This window comes from Lotus japonicus, chromosome 2 (assembly GCF_012489685.1).
Source record: "Lotus japonicus ecotype B-129 chromosome 2, LjGifu_v1.2".
Taxonomy (NCBI): Eukaryota; Viridiplantae; Streptophyta; class Magnoliopsida; order Fabales; family Fabaceae; genus Lotus; species Lotus japonicus.
The window spans coordinates 81,208,432-81,232,243 of record NC_080042.1 but is presented as its reverse complement, the minus strand read 5'-3'; the positions used below and the strand labels follow the sequence as shown (position 1 = coordinate 81,232,243).

At 31.6% G+C, this 23,812-nt stretch overlaps 2 protein-coding genes and 1 long non-coding RNA gene across 3 annotated transcripts; all 3 read right to left on the bottom strand.

Moving 5' to 3' along the window:
- Positions 1-224: 224 nt before the first annotated feature.
- On the bottom strand, positions 225-3,158 carry LOC130737107 (inactive poly [ADP-ribose] polymerase RCD1-like). The gene is made up of 6 exons (XM_057588877.1): positions 2,134-3,158; positions 1,795-2,048; positions 1,347-1,462; positions 668-811; positions 493-588; positions 225-272 (listed from the first exon to the last, which is right to left on the bottom strand). The coding sequence occupies exons 1-6, from the start codon at positions 3,156-3,158 to the stop codon at positions 225-227; spliced, it is 1,683 nt and encodes a 560-aa protein (XP_057444860.1).
- An 11,375-nt stretch (positions 3,159-14,533) lies between these two features.
- Positions 14,534-16,921, bottom strand: LOC130735765 (uncharacterized). The gene is made up of 3 exons (XR_009018559.1): positions 16,741-16,921; positions 15,523-15,712; positions 14,534-14,667 (listed from the first exon to the last, which is right to left on the bottom strand). It is a non-coding gene; the product is annotated as an uncharacterized LOC130735765 (long non-coding RNA).
- A 5,179-nt stretch (positions 16,922-22,100) lies between these two features.
- LOC130737106 (uncharacterized) lies at positions 22,101-23,048 on the bottom strand. Its single transcript, XM_057588876.1, has one exon. It carries the CDS (start codon positions 23,046-23,048, stop codon positions 22,101-22,103), a length of 948 nt encoding a protein of 315 aa, XP_057444859.1.
- Positions 23,049-23,812: the final 764 nt, after the last annotated feature.

The following is a 23,812-nucleotide window of genomic DNA, read 5'->3' as shown; positions in this document are numbered from 1 at the left end:
AGATAAAACCATAAAATAATTTTATTATAAATCCCTAATTTAATAAGTCTAACACATGAGATACAAAACAAATACTAATGAAGTTCCACATATAAATAACTAACAAAAGGTAAGGGAAAACAATTTGCCTAGGATAATACAATATCATAATCTCATTTTGACTGTCAAACAAAAAGTTGACAATTGTCATGCAAAGTTCTTTAGCTTCTCATAGATAGTCAGTTTCAGACTTCATTCTGATTTGAGCCTTCCAATTCAACATTTGATGGTATCTGCAAGCAACCAATTAAACATTTAGGAAACATATACACATAACAGAAGGAAGATTGCACATAAGATATCACAATTAATTTCTTAAACAAATTGAAATGATAGCATATTATTTAACAAGTATTTCCCTCAAAAGGTATAACCAGAGCAGAAGACATTGCACAAGCACAAGAATTTAAAGTGAAATTAAATCTTTATGAAAAAAGAAAAGAAACTTCATACCCGGAATTGAAGACTTATTATTGTAGCTCTCAATAAATTATCTCCAACTATCAACCTCAACTCCTTCACAAAATCACCACGAGAAATATGCTTTGCCTAAACCAGAACAACTTACATATAAGAGAAATTTCATTAATGAAGATATACATGAAAGATTTCGAGCTATTGTATATACCTTGTATAGTTCATAATGTGACTTGATAAGACTCATATTACTAGGAGGAGCCTTGTCACCGATAGCAGAAACAAGCATAGAAAAAGGTAGCCAAGGAGATTTTGGAACTTTTTGGGTGCTTGCAACCCCATTAGTAGCTATTCCCTACAGTATACCACAGTAAAAACAAGTTCTTCAAATAGGCATTAAAACCAAACATTGTAAGAGTTAAAACCAGAAGAAAAGTCTAAAAAAGACAAACCCCCTATAAGTTTAACATGAACACTTGAAAATGTTTATCAAGAAACAAACCGCACACATAATACACCACATGAAACAAAATGAGTTAGTAAAACAATGGCGAATTAAAGAGCTTCATTCCTTATGGATGAGAAGAATTAGATGTGCCCAATTATAGAGAATAAATGTTTACATGATCATATGCCTAAAAATTTCAGTACATTTGTTAGTTCCACCAATAAATTCTTCCGCAAAATAAAAGCAAATCAAACTAACCCATTATACCTTTTTAGAATATAACAACAACGTCAAAGTAAATTTAAATTGAAAAATTTATATTTAAAATATAAGTTGAAATAATTCTTAAATGAAAACAACGGTTAAGAATTCGTAATAACATTGTCTTTACATAGAAAACTTTGAAAAATAAAATATGAAAAACTCATATCAAGTAACTTACATTATCCACTAAAAAGCTTGACAGTAGCAAGTCATTAGAACCTTGACTAGACGAATTGGGCCCAAAGGAATTAGCACCTGAGTCATTACTCTCTCCGAGAGTTCCACAAAAATGACCTATAACAAAGCATCACATATTAGTGATTAAGAAGAAACTTTTTCTCAAAAGGAATAACATTAAATTGGTTATTTCATTGAAACACAGTGAAGCCATCAATTGTTAAAAGAGATCTCAATCACAACGAGATAACAATTTATGTATGAAACCCTAATTCCTAATATCAAAATCGTTTATTACTTTTTCATCCAAATGGAAACAATGATTCATAGATATCAATTAGTTTGCCTTTTGATGAACCCACATGGTACTAATTATTAGGAAAACATATGTAAGTAGCAAACATACACAAAAAAAAGGGGGGAAAAACTTAAGGTACAATGTATTTTACCTTCAACATCCACAGAGACCTTGAAACTAATAATAAATTCTGGATAAATGTGAGTGTTTATATTCATATTCCATACAATATAGTATCTTGGGCATTGTATGTCATCCACTCCAGTATCATATTCAGAGTTGCTGGGTTGAAACTGACTAGTGGCGGTGTCAATGCTAGGATGAAGAACTTCCATGTTCCCCATTATTAAGCGACAAAAAACCAAGTGTCGAACACCATTTTCGTCAATATCACAATAACGAGCACTACAAATATAGAAAATTTTAATCTCATTGGTAGCATGTAAAAAATGTCATTATTAAAGTTAAAGTTGGTCATCTGAAAACTAACCTGGCATAAGGGCAAGTAACATCTGAAAGATGAACACCAGCACCGTATGAGCATTTGGTTGCACATAATGCACAACGCCCAAGTCCATACTTCATCATTGTAGATAATTCTCCTTTAGAAAAAGGAAACCAAGCATATCGAACATTTGCATCCCCATGTAATTCTTTTGTGATTTTTGCTTGGGTCAAGAATAGCTCTAACCGTTGTTGCATTGATGCAGGTGAACAATGATATGCCTCCACTATCTCAAAATCAATATTGCCAAAACTACTCATTCCATTAAGGAACATCTTCTGTACATAATTCAAATCCAATTTTCCTTGTACATATTTAGCGTAAGGAACTAGACCTACTTTATTATGCAGAATGGATTCACCGACATTTCCACAACCCAATCCTTTCATCCTAGTTCCAATTTCCACTTGAGTATCCTTAACTAACACATTGGGCTCCCCACTATTCTCCCTCAGCTCGGATTCATCATCCTCGTTCACTTCAATTTTAATACACAAGTTCATACCCTCATGTTCACATAAGTTATAAGATTTACCATCAAAAGCAACACAGACTTCAGGGAAAAAGCAGTCCCCTGCCTCATCAGTCCATGCTATTGGTTGCTGCAAACCAGTTTTTAAGTCCACCTGACACATGTGCAAAAAATCTAGTACAAGTTCATGTCCATTTAACCTTATTTCCACGACTGCATTTTTTATTTCAAAATCATTCTTAACCAGGTTAACAACATCTCTAGGATAATCCAACCATTCACAATTATTATAGAACATCACACGTTTAGGTCTTCCACTCTTCTTATAGTTCAAATAATACCTCAGAAAGGAGTGTCCACTATGAGGACCAACAATTACTCTTTTGCTTTCATAATTCTCTAGTCTCATTTTTTTGACAACCTTGCTTGTGGGTGATGTAAATGATGATTGTTGATATATTGTTGGTCGCAAAGATTGCTTTATACGTGCAACACAACTAGTAGCTTTCTTCTGCTTCAGTTCAACTCTAGCTTCCATTTACGTATGTTGGATGAAGATCTATAAACAAACACAAATATAAAAGCTCATATGTAGTTTTTTTTTATAGGTAAATGTTAGTTGTTAGTAAATTAATACAAATTATCCTTTGAGTTCCAACTCTGGCCCTTCACCTGCAATTACCCTTAACTCAACCATGTGAGCTACCCACCCCAAAAGCTCATATGTAGTAGGCAAATAGAACCGTGAACCTTGAGCTAGTTTAAAGACATTGTGGCGCGCAGCAATAACGTAGACAATTAATCACATCAAGATTAATAAGAATATCTATCTTTAAAGCTTTTGAGAATATTTGGACTAATATAAAAATCATGTATAAAGTTGACACATAATAGATAACAATTAGTCGATTAGTAAAAGCAATCTCGTATGACAAAGCAAGTAATCTAAAAAACTTGCATGGATAAAATATTGCAAAAGTACCATCTCTAAAATATTTGAAAAATATAATGTCCAAAAAATATAGTTAATAGCATCTAAGTTGTATGTTACATTTTACTTCAAGGACTCATTTGGGGATCAAAATAAGATAAGAGAATTGGATAAGGAGTAGGGAGGAAAAAACACGTTCTAACAAAATGAACTCAAGCTCGAAATTGAAAAAATGAAACAGACACTAAATTTTTGCAAACACAAGAAATCACTCAAATTGATAGCTTATCAATGTCTGTTTGTTTGTAGCTGTGTTTTGTTTGTTTTTACCCCACTCTTCTAGCCTATCAATGCATGGTATTGATAGCTTTTCTTTTTCATCTCTTACTTATGTATTTGGGCATAGCACCCCTTGTTCTAAATCTTAATACAATTTTTTAGCTTAAAAAAACATGAAATTACTCAAATTATGAATGGAAAGAGAATGGAAAAAAAAAATTATAGAAAGCTTCGAAGTTATACGTACCTGACCCTTGAAACACAACAAACAACACACAGAATGCACCTTGTAACCTTACAAGTTACACCACTGATTTTCTCTCTTATACTGATTGTTTTGAAATTTTCCATCAAATTGGGGGAGCACAGGGTCTTATTTATACAAAAACAAAAAATGTAAGGATGGGATGTCGATGAAGCACAGAGGCTGGAAAGGTAGATAGTTGATGCCAGGTGCTTGAAAAGGAAGATGGTCGATGGAGGTTTATGGCTCAGCTAATATGATTTGGTCAATAAATTCCTAATACATTGGTAACTAATTAACTAAAAGTAATTGATATTGCATCTTAATAATATATAAAGTCCATCCTCTAAACTGGGCTATGTTGCAATTTAATTTCTAAATGTCACATTTCCATTGGTTGATTTCTCTTAATTTACATATGTCAATTTCTTATTGGTCCAAGTCATTTAAATCGGCACTAATAATTAATCACACGGCTTTGTTCATAATTAATTCACACACAGTTTTGTTCATTGGTCCAAATTTCTCTATTTTTCATTGGTCCAAAATTAAATTATGTTTGACTTCATTATGCATTCAATTGAATATCAATGTTGTCATTTCTAAAAAAAAAAGAATATCAATGCTGTCAATTGAGCAGGCCAACCGTGTGATATGAATCCAGTTTTGGTTTATTCATTAACTGAAATTATGTTTGAATAATGCCGAATTGTTGTCAAAAATTATGTTTGACTTCATTATGCATTCAATTGAATGTCAATGCTGTCAATTGGATATAAATGCACATTACTATAGGAAACGGTTAAAACTGTAGCAAAAGATAGTTATATAATTTCCAAATGTTAGCATTCTATTGGTTGTTTCCATTGAATTTCCATTTGACTTTTTCTGATTGGCCCACATTAATTAATTTTTATCGGTCGAAATTAATGAGTCCATAAATCAATCAATAAATTAACAAATCAACAAATATAAAAGCTATTAAACCATTTACCGTTCAAATATAGCATTCAAATGTTAAATCAATTTTTTCCACCGTTTGATTTACTACTTGCCATTGACCCTCATCTCTTTTTTTTTTTGAAAGTCATTGACCTTCATCTCAAATCTCAAATTTGGAATATAGCATGGTAATTTATTTTATTTTTGTTACAAATGGAAGAATATAGCATAGTAATTTACGTGAGAGTGGAATGCCGATTAAAAAAAAACGTGAGAGTGGAATTTTTTTTACAAGACCAGCCTTTATTTATCAAACAAGAATACAGCCTTTATTAATTAGAAATTTTACATTCAAATTATGAATCGATTTTTTCAACGCGGTTTGATTTTAAGTTGGAATTTATGTTAGCGTGGAAATTATGTTAGCCTTAATTTACGTTAGTGTGGAAATTTTTTTCTAAGGTCAGTCTTTATTATGGAATTTTACAAGAACCGATAGAATTAAGGCTAAATTATGTTAGCATTTATTATGTAATTTACATTAAGGTAAATTAAGAACCGATATGTTAGCCTTAATTTATGTTAGCGTGGAAATATTTTCTTCTATTTTAGCCTTAATTTATGTTAGACTTTAAAAAAAAAACAATGCTTGATCTGACAGCGTTTAATAAGGAACAATATTCTTAGTCTATTTAATGCGTATAATAGTTGTTAAATAAATATGGAATTTTACAAAATTTGAATCATTTCCAATTTTAGTTAAACGAAGTCAATAAATATATGTTACGAATATAATGTTTTATTTTTTGAAAAAAATTAAAATTTTTCAAAAATATATTCCCGCCTTTATCATAAATTCAACGCTATATAAATTCACATGCTCATACTAGCCTCATACTGTTAAGGAGCTTATCCATGCTTTGAATAATGCAACGGACAATTTCTTCTGGCCTCATAGGTTAAGGTGATTATTCGTGCTTTCAATGATGCAAGGTGCATATATCTTCATCTTGAATTGGGCTAAAGATAGAATCCTGTAAATTTCTCTTCAAATTAAGTAATAAATTTTAAATTTTCAAATTACTTTCCAAAATTGAATTTAAAATTTGAATACAAAATTAAATATTCACCGCATATAAGATCAAAACTGAATCTGTTTTATGCGAATCGTTGAATTTGAGAGCTCAACTAGATTAGTAGCACTTGCAAAGTTGTTAAATTTGTTTCATAATTTTCAAATTTTAATTAATTTATTTTTTAAAAAAAGTATTTACTTAACTGATAAGTGAACAAATTAAGGAAACAAACCTTCAATCACGTTTTTTTACCACAATTGATATCTGCACATTGGTGGAAGTACTTTTGATTTTACAGACAGATGTACTCACCTATCTTTAGACAATCTTTTGTGTACCGGAAGACATAGAGTTTCATTCAATGACATGCAGACTGATGCATTCACCTATCTTTAGTCAAATTATTGAATTTGCTCAAATTTTAAAGAAGTTAATGTCTATAATGGTTTACTATACTTTTGATGCAGAGAAAGAGAGCTCGGTGAAGGAACTGCACCAACTATCTAATTAGAATGGCCCCTAGAACGACTAGGATGGATTTGTTAATTTATTTGGCATATGAGAATTTAGTATGGAAGATAACTAAAAGACCCACTTACTTTATTTCGGTGACTTTAGTATTTTTAGCAAAATCTTTCTCAAGTAATCATCTTCCCAAGTTTCATTATATGACATGTATCCCCAAGCTATGCTGCTTTTTAGTATTTATTTAGATGTTCTGAGAAGATCAACTATAAAAGGGATTGAATTTGTACTGAGAATGCTACAACGTTATCATGGTGTGTGGATATATTGGACAAGCCACTACATCAGATGTTGTTGCATGCTCATATGAATTTTTCCCCTGAGGAAACTTAAAATAAATTATTTTCATCTTATAAGAAATTTTAATGGCATTAAAAATATTTTTTCGCTAACACAGTTTAACATATTTGAAAAAAATTCTCAAAGTGACACTAGAAAATTAACATTTTCATTAACTAAAAGTAGAAAAGAATCAAGAACACAATGGTTAGGGTAGTAAATGTTTGTTCATTGAATCATTTCTTATATGAAAAATATATTTATAAATCAACACAAATAATATATTCCACTTTTATTTTTATTTTTGTACAAATTGTAAAAACCTGCAGCCGAAAGGGCCTTTTCATATTATTGAAATACATTTTTCATAATTTATAAAAATATGTAAAATTGACCGTAAAAAATTGTCTTTTTTTTAAATTGTAAAAAATTGTCTTACAGTTGTGTGTGTATGTATATAAGGTTAGCTCAAATTGTAAGAGTTAGGAAACATAAAAGTTTGAGAGGGTGAATGGTGAAGAGTCTAGGGTTAGAACCTTGAGAAGAACGAATTAACTAACATTTGCCTATAAAAAAAGTTATAAGTATTTCTATTTAAGTTACACGGTAATAACTCTCAAAAGATGAAGTATTTTACATGAAATTAATTCAATGTTAAAATTATTTAAAATTTAATTTAATTTTAATTTCAATACCTTTTTTATTATATTTTTTAAGTAATTTTAGAGTTCTTCCCCATGTAACCAAAAAAATAATTTTATAATTCAATATACATCAAAGTATGGTAATTTTATGTTGAAAATAAATCATGCGGAGATTTAGAAAACATTACTACATATATAGTCTATATTTATTTATGTTTAAATTGTAGGGTTAAAATATTGCACTTAAAGCATGTTGTGCGAAGATTAGAAAGATCAATTACATGAAAGTGACGTCAAAAAAGAAAAAAAATTACATGAAAGTATTTCCATGTAAAAATTAATAGTACAATACAATTTAATTACATTTACTGCTTTGCTAAATAATTTCATGTTAAAAGTGTACTACACAATAATATAGTTTTTTTTCATTTTTGTACAAAATACGGGGAAAAAAACTATCACGGGGAGGTACATTTTTCATGAAAATTCATTTGTGTTAAAACTAATAAAAATAAAAATTTCACAATTTCTCAATAATTTTTCAATAATTTTAAGAGTAAATATATAAAATTATAAAAAATTAAAAGTAAAATAGGTTAGGTTTTGTGCTTGCTATGGGGTTTTTAGAGGTTGTTTTGGGAGGTTTTCGCCATAGGGATTGTGTTTGTTGTTATCGTTTGGTTACTGTGCCCATGTTGGGAGGGATGTTACATACATAAATATATATATATATATATATATATATATATCAATTTTGGAAAAAAAAATGTGAGATACATACTATCATGTTTTCTTCAACAACAAAAAAACATACATACTATCATAATTTAAATGAATTTTTTTGGTGTAAGACTGATGTCTTCCATCAGAGGCAATCCTGTTCAAGTCAGAAACATTCGCATCATGGTGGGACTAACTATCCCAACGAAGGATTTTTCCATTCACAAGATGCGAACCTGAGACCTTGCTTAAGGGGAATCAAGCATGTGTCACTTGAACCAACTACCCGTTAGTAATTCATATATATATATATAAAATTGGACAACCTAAAATTTCCGTGCAACGCACAGGTCATCACACTAGTATTTCAATAGTAACGGATTGCTTCTTGAAAATAATTATTAAGAAATTATTTTCTTATTTTAGTTTTAGAATAATTCATAAATATTATTAAAAATAATTATAAGTTTTCTAATTTAGTTGTTTCAATTTTGGATATTTATATTACAAAATTTTAATTTTAAGTTTTTTTTTTGAAAAGAAGTTTAATTTTATTTTGTTTCCTCTAGAAATTGGTTTGAAAAAATTAATTTCAATAATTTGATATCTAGTAATAAATATATTATTAAGTATGAATTCAATAAATATATTATTAAGTATAAATAAAATCATTAATTACTATACTATATAAATAGGACCAAAATTTCAAAAAAAAAGTTTAAAGCAAAATTTTCATCAATAATACAAAAGATGAGGAATGTACAAACGACACCAAGTGGCCACCCTACCCAACAAAAACAAGAACAACCCCCCTCATTAATAACACAAATTTGGGTGATTAATTTTGATTTCCTCCGAAACCCTCCTCATTATTCATTGGATTGAATAAAAAAAAAGATTCAGAATAAAAATAAACAATTAATAATGGAATTTATTAAAATAAATTATTATCTCTAAACCCACTCTAAACCATTTGTAGACGGAAAACAATTTTCGTAGTTTATATACATTAAATCTATTTCCACATGATAAACTATAATATTTTAAAACTATTTCAATATTTAAATTTGTTAAATTTCAGAAATTGGTATTTCATTTTTTAGGATTCTCTTTTTCAATTTTTAATTAATCAAGAATATCATTCTTTATGGTTTTAAACATCTGTAAATTAAATATATACAATGTTAATTACATTTTACCTTAATTACTCAATAGTACATATTTATAATTAACAAACTGGTCAAAGAAATTTTCATTTTCATTTCCATATATCCTATTAAATTTCATTCTATTAGACTAAATCAATTATTTAAAATACAAATAAAATTATTTAATCAAAATTATTTATTACTTTAAATATTAAATTATTTCCAAATTAATTATTTAATTCATTAATTAGTTTATTTATGAGTTATTCGTAAATTAATTTTATTTCTAAGTTAGTTTAACATTAAATTAAATGACAAGTAATAGGCTTTAAAGTAAAATTTAATTTAATTAAATTTCTATAAAAAATATTTATGAATGTTAATAACTTGATTTTATACTAGCTATATTTTATAGTCATATTTTTTTCGAAAGAAAAATGTGTATTAATCACAGCTTAAAGAAAAATATTTTGAAGTCTTTTTTTTTAAAGAGCTCAATAATATATATTAAAATAGTAGAAAGCTTGAGACTCTCAAGCAATAGAAAACAGCACAGTACAACTAAACACCGCAAAAGAGGAATAAGCCTCAAACGCCCATACAAACAAGCCTAAAAAAGAACCACGACAATACCAAGAACACCCCGTGGCAAAAACAAGAGCCCAATAGAAAAAACAACCGCAAAGCACTCCTAAAAGCCCGACCAAAACCCAACTAGAGACAAGCAGCGGAAAAAGAGGAGAGCCACACTAGGGAACACCGTATAACCTCAGGTGGTTCGCAATGAGGTGATTCGCTTAGTCTTGAATGAATTCCTCATCAGTACCTAAGGGAACAACACCGTATCTTACGAAAGTCTTTACCGTTATAAAGTGGGAAAAATTATTAATGAAGATAGGTGAAGGATAAATACACATACAATCAGTAAAAGTTCAATTTTTTTTGGATTGAATAAAAATTAATAAATAATTATGAAATCTATTAAGACAGTGAATATCTGCAATTCTCCTCTAATAATCCATTTGTAGAACGAAGAAAGTTTGTCATAATTTGTACACATTCAATTTATTTCTACATAATAAAATATAATGTTTTTACACTGTTTAAATTTTTTTTTGAAAGCAACTATTTCAAACTTTTAACTTGATATATACTTTTCATTTCAAAAAAAAAAACTTGATACTTTAAAAAAAATATACATTTCATTTTTTACATTTCTCAATCATATTCTTTATGCTCCTTTAAACATATGTTAATATACAATGTTTAATTTGACTTAAATACTTACATTCTATTAATTTTTCATTACATTCAATTATTTAAAATCAGAATGAAAATAATTTATTCAAAATATTTTTATAAATTTATTCATTAACATATTTCTATATATATATATATGAATTATTTCATAAATTTAGTATATTTCTAAGTTAGTTTCAAATTATATTGGCTTAATCGCACTTTTGGTCCCCCACGAATGCTATATGTGCCATCGGGATCCCTAAACTTCTAAAATCTCATAATGCATCCCCAACGTTAATCTCCGTTAACAATTTTGATCATTCCCCTATTTTCCATCAAAAAACTAACGGTTCTGGGGGCCAAAAGTGCTAAAAAAAAGAATTTAAATTAGCAAAAAAAAAGGAATTTAAAAATCAATAAAAAATAAAAATCTAAAAACATTAATATTGTTCTTCATCTTCATCTTCTTCCTCTTCCTCTTCAACTTCATCATCAGCACACCCAAAACCCAGAAAAATCTATAAAACCCCAAATTAAGATAAAACCCAAAATACCTAACATTAAGATAAAACCCAAAATACCTAACATTAAGATAAAACCCTAAAATGTGTAGAAACAAAAAATGAGCATGATTCAAATCAAGGGTTCTTAGCTGGAAAAAAAGAGAGCAAATTCGTGAGCTGAGACTTTCTACTGAAAGTAGCAACCAAATAAATAAAGATTCAAACTTTTGAAGACCCTTTGTGAATTACAACAAATCCAATGATCCAAACAGTTACAGTTGAATCATAAACCCATGATTATGAATCTACACATTACCTTGGCAACATAATCCCTTTCAGCGAATTTGAAGGCGACACCCAAGCATCTGAATAGAGGGGAGACGAGAGAGCATGCCTGTGAGAAGGGAGCAACCTCCACCTCTGCCCTCTGCGAATCAGCGACAACGCTAGCGAGGTCCTTGAATGCGCCGACGATTTGATGCAATTTCTTTGTCGTCGTTGCCCTCCGCCATTGAAAACCAACGAGAGGGATCTTTTGTTGTTGTCCTGTGTTCCTCGACGTAACCCATCGGAAATAACCAACTGAGTAATGGGGATTTGAATGGATGGGGATTTTGAACGGAGATTGGCAATTGATTTGAGGTGATATGATGGTTCCTTCTCCACTGAGTGATTGTTGTCTGGATCAGTGGGTTTGGTTCTCAGAGATTTAAATTTAATATGAAATATGAATTTTTTGAAATTAGTTAGGTTTTTAATTTTGAAGATGATGAAATTGAAGAGGAAGAAGATGAAGAACAACATTCATGTTTTCTGAGGATTTTTTTTTCAATTTTTTTTTTGTATAATTACATTTTTAATCTTAGAACCGTTAGTTTTTGGATGGAAAATAGGGGAGGGATCAAAATTGTTAACGGAGAGTAACGTTGGGGATGCGTTATGAGATTTTTGAAGTTTAGGGACTCCGATGACACATATAACATTTGTGGGGGACCAAAACATTTTTAACCTTAGAACCGTTAGTTTTTGGATGGAAAATAGGGGAGGGATCAAAATTGTTAACGGAGAGTAACGTTGGGGATGCGTTATGGGATTTTTGAAGTTTACGGACTCCGATGGTACATATAACATTTGTGGGGGACCAAAAGTGCGATTAAGCCAATTATATTATATAACTAGAAATAATATTTAATTAGTTTCCGAGAAAAAATATTTACAAAACTTGAATATTAATAATTTTTTATTTTTTATTAAATATCTTTTCAAGTAACATTTTTATAAATTTGGTTCTTTCTTACTACAGTTTTTATTGCCACAAAGCGAAAAGATACAATAGGTTAATATTCAATTGTTTTGTTTTGTTTGGCTGGTCTCTTGGCGATTTGTGTATATATTTCATCTTTTATTTCATTAATAAAAAAATTATGTCAAACAAATGTTTTAGATTTAGTGTAAAACTAGTTATTTGAATTATTAATTTATTTATTTAGGAAGTGAGTATTTAAAATAAATTTTTTATATGTTATTTTAAATATAAATTTTAATGCATTAATTTATTGAATTTTTTTTTCAGTTTACAAATTGACTTTGTTTTCATTTTTAATTACTTAGATAATTAATTTTCATTCTAAAGAAATTAGTTAGAAAATTAATTACAATCTTTTAACTAATTTTTATTTTAAATTTCAAATATAAATTATTTTCAAAATAAAAATTTAATAATGATTTACAATTTTAATTAAAATATTTTTTTAATAAAATATTCAAATATATTTTTTCGGTGTATTGCACAAATATTGCACGAGTTAAAATACTAATTTTAATATTATTATAAAAGTAAATTAGGAAATTGAAGTATATAACTTGCACTAAAAATAGGGCACCTTCTCTTACTCTCCTTAGAGTGGTGTTTTTTGATGCCTTCATTTTGCTTATAGATAAGGTTTGCGTTAAGGGACCCCTCCCCCTATTTGTTCATTTTGTGTATGGAGAGACTTGTTGATCAAACCATTGTCTTTGAAGTTAAGCGTCGTTCATGGATTGCAAGGCGTAGTCATTTATTAAGACAATTCGTACAGAATTCACATAGTCATCAAAGAATAAGATATGTTAGTAGTGCACAAATACCACATATGCAAAGACACACATATGAAGAAAGAGGGAGTGACCTTATGATAGAAGCATTTCCAGCCGTCACTCAACCCTCAACCTTTTTAAGCTTGGTCTAAGCATGAAGAAGTTTCTGCAAAATTATCGAGTTGAGTAGGTATTGAAATCATTAAAAAAACAATATAAGGAAAGGAACTAAAATCTTAGGAATGATTCAAATTCAACACCATTCTAGTAAATGAACTCTATGATTCCTAATTCTTTACACTAGATGCTATGAATAATTGAATCCTAAGGGTGCTGTCGTGTTGCCTTGTTGTTTTTGGGGTGTACTGCGCTCCCTAAGGGTGCTGTCCTTAGGGCTTTTTTGTAGTCTTTAATATATATTCCTTTATCTTTCAAAAAAAAAAAAAAATTGAATCCTAAACCAAAAGTCCCAAACTAAACAATGAATTGTTTCAAATTCTGTGTAGCTTCTAAGAGATGAAACAGAGAAACACAATGTGATATCCAAAGTATTTAGAGCCCTGGCCACATGGATTGTTTTCCTTGGCCAAAATATAGTCACACACTTATCTGTAAGTTTCTTAAGTACTAAACAATCAACTTCCACTGTAATCGTCAAGGTTATAGCAATTTTGGACAAAGCAAATGCAATTCGTAATGAACAATTAGAAAATCAGCTAACCTTCCAGCTCCTTCAAAGCCTAGCTTTTTCTTCACTATATATGTTTTTGAAGGGAGTTTTCTTAGTAAGGTTTTAACGAGAATTTTTTTATAAAGACTAGCTTCTAGGGAGGTCTTCTCACGTGTGTTGAGATGTTGTTTTCTTCATTTCTTTCTATCTCTTTTGTATTGAGTTGAAGATCTTCTTCTACTTCATTTCAATATAATATTTAATTTGGCTTATAAAAAAAACAACTTGAAGCGTGTATGTAAGAATATTATTGAGAATTGTAAATATTAGAAGTTGCTGCTATAGAATCCCTAACAAATTTATTTGGAAACATAAAATATATTATAAATTTTATATAAAAATAATAATTATATTTCAAATTTGTATATTAAAAAAACTCTATATATGGCACATGCATTGCACGGGCTAAAATACTATACATGAACGGGTTATGAAATGTGAAGACAATTATAAAATATATTTTGGTTTCAAAACCTGTCTAGATTCATTGAATAGAAAACATGTATGAGATGAATTCTTACCATCTATGAGTTGTGTTCTTCAGCAAGAGAGGTAGTGGATTTGGCGTGAGTGGGAGAAGAAGCTCTCATGGAGTCAATCCAAGTGTTGATTCTCTGTCCACCGTTGGAAATCCCAGAAGAAGAAGAAGGGTGCTTCTTCACATCCATTCTCCTCCTATCTCCCCAAAAATCCTCTATATCAAAATACCTGAACCAAAGTAAAGTTACGTCAACCACGGCCACAAAATCAGAGAATGCATTTATTTTATTTTATTTTATTTGAAAATGAAAGATATATTAATAATAATATAGCCTGAGCCAAAGAAGCAAAACAGGCAAAGTGCAAGCTTGTGATAACATTATGTTATCATTAGTTGCCCCATTAGGGATGAAATTTTGCTTTCCACCTTTACCATCTAAAAAACTTCCATCATTAGGAGTCGGATGAAATCATCATGTTTTAATCTTGGTATCATTAACTATTATGGGAGCCATTAACTATGAGTGATGATAGGTGAACACCACAACATTGGCAAACACCCAAACACCTCTAGTTTGTGGGGGTTAAAAACATTCAAGACTAAAATTGGTTAAAGTATTAATTATCAATAAAAACTTGATAAAAGAAGCGTGTATGTACACAAACTGAATTAGATTACGTCGAAGTCATAAAACTTGTTGTACATTTAGAGCTGAAAACTCTTGTTAGCTTCCATCACCCTCCGTTGTTTTAACCGCACTCACGACTTGAAGCGTGTTTTGTCTTTATAAACTATGTACTCATTTTTCTTCACTATATATGTTTTTTTAAGGGGGTTTTCTTTGTAAGGTTTTAACGAGAATTTTTTATAAACACTAGCTTCTAGGAAGGTCTTCTCACGTGTGTTGAGATGTTGTTTTAATTTCTTCATTTCTTTCTATCTCTTTTGTATTGAGTTGAAGATCTTCTTCTACTTCATTTCAATATAATATACATGAAAAAACGAGTTATGAAATGTGAAGACAATTATAAAATATGTTTTGGTTTCATTGAATGGAAAACATGCATGAGAAGGATTCTTACCATCCATGAGCTGTGTTCTTCAGCAAGAGAGGTAGTGGATTTGGCGTGAGTGGGAGAAGAAGCTCTCATGGACTCAATTCAAGCGTTGATTCTCTGTCCATCGTTGGAAATCCCAAAAGAAGAAGAAGAAGAGTACTTCTTCACATCCATTCTCCTCCTATCTCCCCAAAAACCCTCTATATCAAAATACCTGAACCAAAGTAAAGTTACGTCAACCAAGGCCACAAAATTAAAGAGTACATTTATAAGCTGGACGATAACATAAGCTTGTGATAACATTATGTTATCATTAGTTGCCCCATTAGGGATGAAATTTTGTTTTCCACCTTTAATTACCATCTAAAAAACTTCCATCATTAGGAGTCGGATGGCATCATCATGTTATAATCTTAGTATCATTAACTATTATGTGAGCCATTAACTATGAGTGATGATAGGTGAACACCACAATAGTGGCAAACACCCAAACACCTCTAGTTTGTGGGGGTTAAAAACATTCAAGACTAAAATTGGTTAAAGTATTAATTATCAATAAAAACTTGATAAAAGAAGCGCGTATGTACACAAACTGAATTAGATTACGTTGAAGTCATTAAAATTGTTGTACTTTTAGAGCTGAAACCCCTTGTTAGCTTCCATCACCCTGTGTTGTCTTAAGCGCACTCACGACTTGAAGCGTGTTTTGTCTTTATAAACTATGTCCTCTTTTTTTCTTCACTATATATATTTTTTTAAGGGGATTTTCTTTGTAAGGTTTTAACGATATTTTTTTTTATAAAGACTAGCTTCTAGCTAGGGAGGTCTTCACACGTGTGTTGAGATGTTGTTTCTTCATTTCTTTCTATCTCTTTTGTTTTGAGTTGAAGATCTTCTTCTACTTCATTTCAATATAATATTTAATTTGGCTTATCGAAAAGAAAAAAACAACTTAAAGCGTGAATGTAAGAAGATTATTGAGAATTGCAAATATTAGAAGTTGCTGCTATATAGCATCCCTAACACATTTATTTGGAAACATTAAATATATTATAAAATAATAATTATATTTCAAATTTGCATATTAAAAAAATCTCTGTATATTGCACATGCAGTGCACGGGCTAAAATACTATAATGAAAAAACGGGTTATGAAATGTGAAGACAATTATAAAATATGTTTTGGTTTCAAAGCTTGTCTAGATTCTTTGAATGGAAAACATGCATGAGATGAATTCTTACCATCCATGAGCTGTGTTCTTCAGCAAGAGAGGTAGTAGATTTGGCGTGAGTGGGAGAAGAAGCTTTCATGGAGTCAATCCAAGCGTTGATTCTCTGTCCACCGTTGGAAATCCCATAAGAAGAAGAAGAATAGTGCTTCTTCATATTCATTCTCCTCCTATCTCCACAAAAACCCACTATATCAAAATACCAGAACCAAAGTAAAGTTACATCAACCACGGCTACAAAATCAAATAGTGCATTTATAAGCTGGACGATAAAATAAGCTTGTGATAACATTATGTTATCATTAGTTGCCCCATTAGGGATGGAATTTTGTTTTCCACCTTTAATTACCATTTAAAATACTTCCATCATTAGGAGTCGGATGACATCCTCATGTTATAATCTTGGTATCAGTAACTATTATGGGAGACATTAACAATGAGTGATGATTGGTGAACACCACAATAGTGGCAAACACCCAAACACCTCTGGTTTGTGGGGGTTAAAAACATTCAAGACTAAAATTGGTTAAAGTATTAATTATCAATAAAAACTTGATAAAAGAAGCGTGTATGTACACAAACTGAATTAGATTACGTCGAAGTCATAAAAATTGTTGTACTTTTAGAGCTGAAACCTCTTGTTAGCTTCCATCACCCTCCGTTGTTTTAACCGCACTCACGACTTGAAGCGTGTTTTGTCTTTATAAACTATGTACTCTTTTTTTCTTCACTATATATATTTTTTTAAGGGGGTTTTCTTAGTAAGGTTGTAACGAGATTTTTTTTATAAAGACTAGCTTCAAGCTAGGGAGGTCTTCTCACGTGTGATGAGATGTTGTTTCTTCATTTCTTTCTATCTCTTTTGTTTTGAGTTGAAGATCTTCTCTACTTCATTTTAATATAATATTTAATTTGGCTTATCGAAAAAAAAAACAACTTGAAGCGTGAATGTAAGAAGATTATTTAGAATTGTAAATATTAGAAGTTGCTGCTATATAGCATCCCTAACACATTTATTTGGAAACATTAAATATATTATAAATTATATATAAAAATAATAATTATATTTCAGATTTTCATATTAAAAAAACTCTGTATATTGCACATGCATTGCACGGGCTAAAATACTATACATGAAAAAACAGGTTATGAAATGTGAAGACAATTATAAAATATATTTTGGTTTCAAAACCTGTCTAGATTCTTTGAATGGAAAACATGCATGAGATGAATTCTTACCATCCATGAGCTGTTTCTTCAGCAAGAGAGGTAGTGGATTTGGCGTGAGTGGGAGAAGAAGCTCTCATGGAGTCAATCCAAGCGTTGATTCTTTGTCCACCATTGGAAATCCCAGAAGAAGAAGAAGAAGGGTGCTTCTTCACATCCATTCTCCTCCTATCTCCCCAAAAACCCTCTCTATCAAAATACGTGAACCAAAGTAAAGTTACGTCAACCACGACCACAAAATCAGAGAGTGCATTTATAAGTTGGACAATAACATAAGCTTATGATAACATTATGTTATCATTAGTTGCCCCATTAGGGATGAAATTTTGTTTTCCACATTTAATTACCATCTAAAAAACTTCCATCATTAGGTGTCGGATGACATCATCATGTGATAATCTTGGTATGAGTAACTATTATGGGAGACATTAACAATGAGTGATGATTGGTGAACACCACAATAGTGGCAAACACCCAAACACCTCTGGTTTGTGGGGGTTAAAAACATTCAAGACTAAAATTGGTTAAAGTATTAATTATCAATAAAAACTTGATAAAAGAAGCCCGTATGTACACAAACTGAATTAGATTACGTTGAAGTCATAAAAATTGTTGTAATTTTAGAGCTGAAACCTCTTGTTAGCTTCCATCACCCTCCGTTGTTTTAACCGCACTCACGACTTGAAGCGTGTTTTGTCTTTATAAAATATGTGCTCTTTTTTTCTTCACTATATATGTTTTTTTAAGGGGGTTTTCTTCGTAAGGTTGTAACGATATTTTTTTTTATAAAGACTAGCTTCTAGCTAGGGAGGTCTTCTCACGTGTGTTGAGATGTTGTTTCTTCATTTCTTTCTATCTCTTTTGTTTTGAGTTGATGATCTTCTTCTACTTCATTTCAATACAATATTTAATTTGGCTTATCGAAAAAAAAAAACAACTTGAAGCGTGAATGTAAGAAGATTATTGAGAATTGTAAATATTAGAAGTTGCTGCTATATAGCATCCCTAACACATTTATTTGGAAACATTAAATATATTATAAATTTTATATAAAAATAATAATTATATTTCAAATTTACATATTAAAAAAACTCTGTATATTACACATGCATTGCACTGGCTAAAATACTATACATGAAAAAACAGGTTATGAAATGTGATAACAATTATAAAATATATTTTGGTTTCAAAACCTGTCTAGATTCTTTGAATGGAAAACATTCATGAGATGAATTCTTACCATCCATGAGTTGTTTCTTCAGCAAGAGAGGTAGTGGATTTGGCATGAGTGGGAGAAGAAGCTCTCATGGAGTCAATCCAAGCGTTGATTCTTTGTCCACCATTGGGAATCCCAGAAGAAGAAGAGGGGTGCTTCTTCACATCCATTCTCCTCCTATCTCCCCAAAAACCCTCTATATCAAAATACCTGAACCAAAGTAAAGTTACGTCAACCACGACCACAAAATCAGAGAGTGCATTTATAAGTTGGACAATAACATAAGCTTATGATAACATTATGTTATCATTAGTTTCCCCATTAGGGATGAAATTTTGTTTTCCACCTTTAATTACCATCTAAAAAACTTCTAGCTAGGGAGGTCTTCTCACGTGGGTTGAGATGTTGTTTCTTCATTTCTTTCTATCTCTTTTGTGTTGAGTTGATGATCTTCTTCTACTTCATTTCAATATAATATTTAATTTGGCTTATCGAAAAGAAAAAAAAAAACCTACTTGAAGGCAATGTAAAAACAAATGAGAGCAAGATTCACAAACCTGGTTGCATATAACACAAAAATTTGCGCCATTGAGATCAATCCCTCTGCGCAAAAGATTGGCCTTTGTTGCAATTCTGTTTTTCCTAGACTGCCACACGAAAAGAGAGACCTTGGGGGGGAAGGATTTTTGATATTAATTTTGGAGCATGACAATTTACTTGATGATGAGTTTGGCCTTCAACCCAATTACAGATATCCTTAACTGAGAAAACCCCATTCTGATTGAGGCACCAAACTAGTGCATCTTCTTTATCATGAGCAGGAATGATCCCGTTTATCATAGCCTGAAATTCAGTAAAGATTTCTTCTTCCCAGCAAAATAGATGTCTACGAAAAGAGAAAGTCCATGTCCATTTTCCAGTACAGAAATTTCCTACATCTGCAAGCTTAGCTTTTGGATTAACAGTCATAGCAAACAGCCTGGGAAATAAATTATGGAGAGATTCACCCGCAGCCCAAGGATCATCCCAGAAACTTACTCTTTTACCATCTCCAACAACAACCATTAAATTTTCTCTAAACCCAGAAGATAGTAAATGACCATCCAGTAAAACACGCATAATGTCTTGGACAATCCTAGACCATGAAGATGAATTTACAGCCTCTTTATGCCAGAACAAAGAAAAAGCATCATGGCTGTACTTCTCAGCAATAAGATTACGCCATAGACTTTGGGTTTCTTTTCCATAACGCCAGGCCCATTTCAACAAAAGGGCTCAATTTTTCCATTCAATGAAACCGAGCCTTAACCCCCCAGCTTTTTTGTTGATACAGATTTGTTCCCATCCTATCCAATTGATCCTCCCACGCCCCTCAACACGATCCCAAATGAAGGCTCTACACACCTTTTCTACCTTCTCTAGCACTCCATTTGGGGCCTTAAAAATGGCCATCAAATACAGAGGGATGGAGAAGAGAACTGATTTTGTCAACACCAATCTTCCACTAAGAGAAATAAATTTAGAGTTATATGTTCTTGCCTTACCTTTTAAATTCTCCAACATTGGTTTCCAGAACTCCAATCGCCTCGGATTGCCACCAAGAGGAGCACCTAGATATATGATCAGGATGGAACCAATACTCCATCCAAATAGATTAGCCAACCTTGCCACTTCAGCATCTTGGACATTAACACCAATTAGTACAGATTTCTGTTAATTTACTTTAAGCCCTGAAGCATACAAGAAGGATGTCAACACATTGCATAATGTTTCAAGCTGCCCTTCATTGTTATCACACACAAGGAGAGTATCATCAGCGAAGAGTAAAGATTTACAGTAAGGCTTTGGCTAATTTTCACACCACAGTAGTTGTCTCCCCCCAAAAACTGATTCAAGAGGCAAGAAAGACCATTAATGCACAAATTAAACAAGAGTGGGGAAAGGGGGTCCCCTTGGCGCAAACCTTTTTCAATTGAGAAGAAATCAGTGGGGGAACCGTTCACCAGGATCGCAAGAGACGCTGAAGAAATGCAATTCTTCATCCAAGTTACCCATTTACCACCAAAGTTCATCTCTTGGAGGACACTGATCATATAGTTCCAATCAACTTGGTCATAAGATTTTGCTAAATCTACTTTTAGCACCAAGCCACCTTCTTTTCTCTTCTTCAGAAAATCCACTATCTCATTAGCCATTAAAATACAGTCTGCGATCTGTCTTCCTCTAGTGAAAGCAAATTGATTACTTGTGATAAATTTCGGCATTACCTTCTGTAATCTTGATGCTAACACCTTTGCTATGAGTTTGTAAGTGCTTCCAATTAAGCTTATCGGTCTGTAATGTGAAAGAGATTGGGGATTCTCCTTCTTTGGGATCAACGTTATAAAGGCTGCGTTCATTCCCCTAGAGATCTTACCCGAACTGTGAAATTCATCAAATAATCTACAGACATCTCCTCTTACTAATTCCCAGTATTTCTGAAAAAATCTCACATTAAACCCATCGGGGCCCGGTGCTTTGTCCCCATCAATAGATTTAATCACAGACCAAATTTCCTCCTCTGTGAAGGCTTGTTCTAATTCCTCTTGGTCAATTTGAGAGAGTTTATTGATGTTCTGACATACAGTTCTTGGTCTAGTTCTGTTTTGGCTATTGAAGAAGGATTTGAAGTGGTGAAATATGGCATGTTTAATTGCATCTGCATCCTCCAGAACATAATTGTTAACCGATAATCTAGAGATATTATGTTTAGCAACCCTTACCTTACACTGCCTGTGAAAGAAGTCATAATTCCTGTCACCTTCTTTGGCCCATCTAGTGCGAGATTTCTGTCTCCATCTGCTCTTCTCTAGTCTGAAGGCTTGCCAAAGATCATTCAAGACTTTCATCCTTTTCAGTCGCAAAGAAGGGAAAACCCCATCATTCAACATCTACTCCATAATAACTTGGAGCGTTCCTTCTAGGATGGAGATCCTTTCTGTTAATCCTGACCCCTTACTCCCCTTCCACTTTTTGATCTCATTCTTCAGAGATTTCAGCCTCTCGTGTAGTGATGCTCCAGCCCACCCCGCTACTAAGGGTGAATTCCACCATGATTTCACAAGATCATTAAAATCATCTCCTAGCATCCAATAATTGTAAAACCTGAAAGGTTTGGGGCCAAAGTCAACTGCCCACATCTCCAGGGTTATAGCTCTATGATCGGACAATCCCCAACATTCTGCAGATTGATTAATACCTTCTAGTTCTTGCAGTATGTCCTCACTAATTAACCAGCGGTCAATACGGCTCCAAATTCCACCATTACGTGAGCTAAACCAAGTAAACTCTGCATTGGTTAAGGGTAAATCTAATAGATTTAGACCCATAGCAAAGTCCCAGAAATTACTATCAGTTTCATCAGCTCCACCTTTTCTTTCTCCAGGGTTGAGGGTACTGTTAAAGTCACCACCCAGAAAACATCCGTAGCCAAGTCTGCTAATTTCATCAGAGAGCTTACTAAAAGTGTCTCTATGGTCTGCCACATAATTGGGGCAATAAACATTACCAATCACAACAGTAGAGGACATGAAAGGCACATTAGCTATTAACAGAATGAACCTTTGATCAAGAATCACATCCACCACATTGAAAGTATCTGAATCCCAACAAGATAGTAATCCACCAGCTGATCTAGATGCAGCAACCTTAGCATGGCAAAGCTTAAGAGATTTAGCAAAAAGCTCACCAGTACTATATCTATTGTCACCCAACTTGGTTTCCTGCAACATTATTATTTCTACCTTCGCTTTCTTCAATATTTCCTTCACCTCCCTTCTTTTTTCTGCACTGCAAAGTCCCCTAACATTCCAGGAGCTCCATCTTCTCACGCGACCCATTGATTACATAACTCGGGGGGACTGTGAATCTTCATCGAGTTCTTCAGCTAAACCTCTGATAGCTTGCTCATCACTACCTGGGTAAGAAAGACCCACAGATTTCCCAAGCATCCAGACCTTTGTTGCTCTGGTAAAATAAGTACCAGCACCGTTTCTGGAAGCAGTTTCTTGAAGTTCAGCAAACCCTGTATATATATTTCAAATTTGCATATTAAAAAAAACTCTGTATATTGCACATGCATTGCACGGGCTAAAATACTATACATGAAAAAACGGGTTATGAAATGTGAAGACAATTATAAAATATGTTTTGGTAATACATATTTTTTTATCTTAATTTTATTTTCAACTAACTAGCGTATGATATATATTGACTTAATAATTTTGTAAATGAAAAACCTTAAAACTTATTTATTTCTATATTTCTTAGTTTATGAAATCACCAATTACATTCCTAGGATATTCATTTTAAATTTCTGAAATTTATTTTTATTTCTAGTATCCATCTCTCTCCCCTTTTTTAATTTACTGTAGATAAATTAAAGAAACATTAATGATTTTATATATTAAATTGTAAATTTTTTGTTATAATTATAAATCATTTTGAATTATGTAGTAAATAACTCAACGGAATTATTTTGGTAAAAATATAAATTAAAATATTTACTTATTATGAAAAAAATGAAAATTTTATGTATTTCAATGAGTTAACTAAGAACTACTTCATGAGTGTAGAATTCAAAATAATAAATAACAGGAGCTAG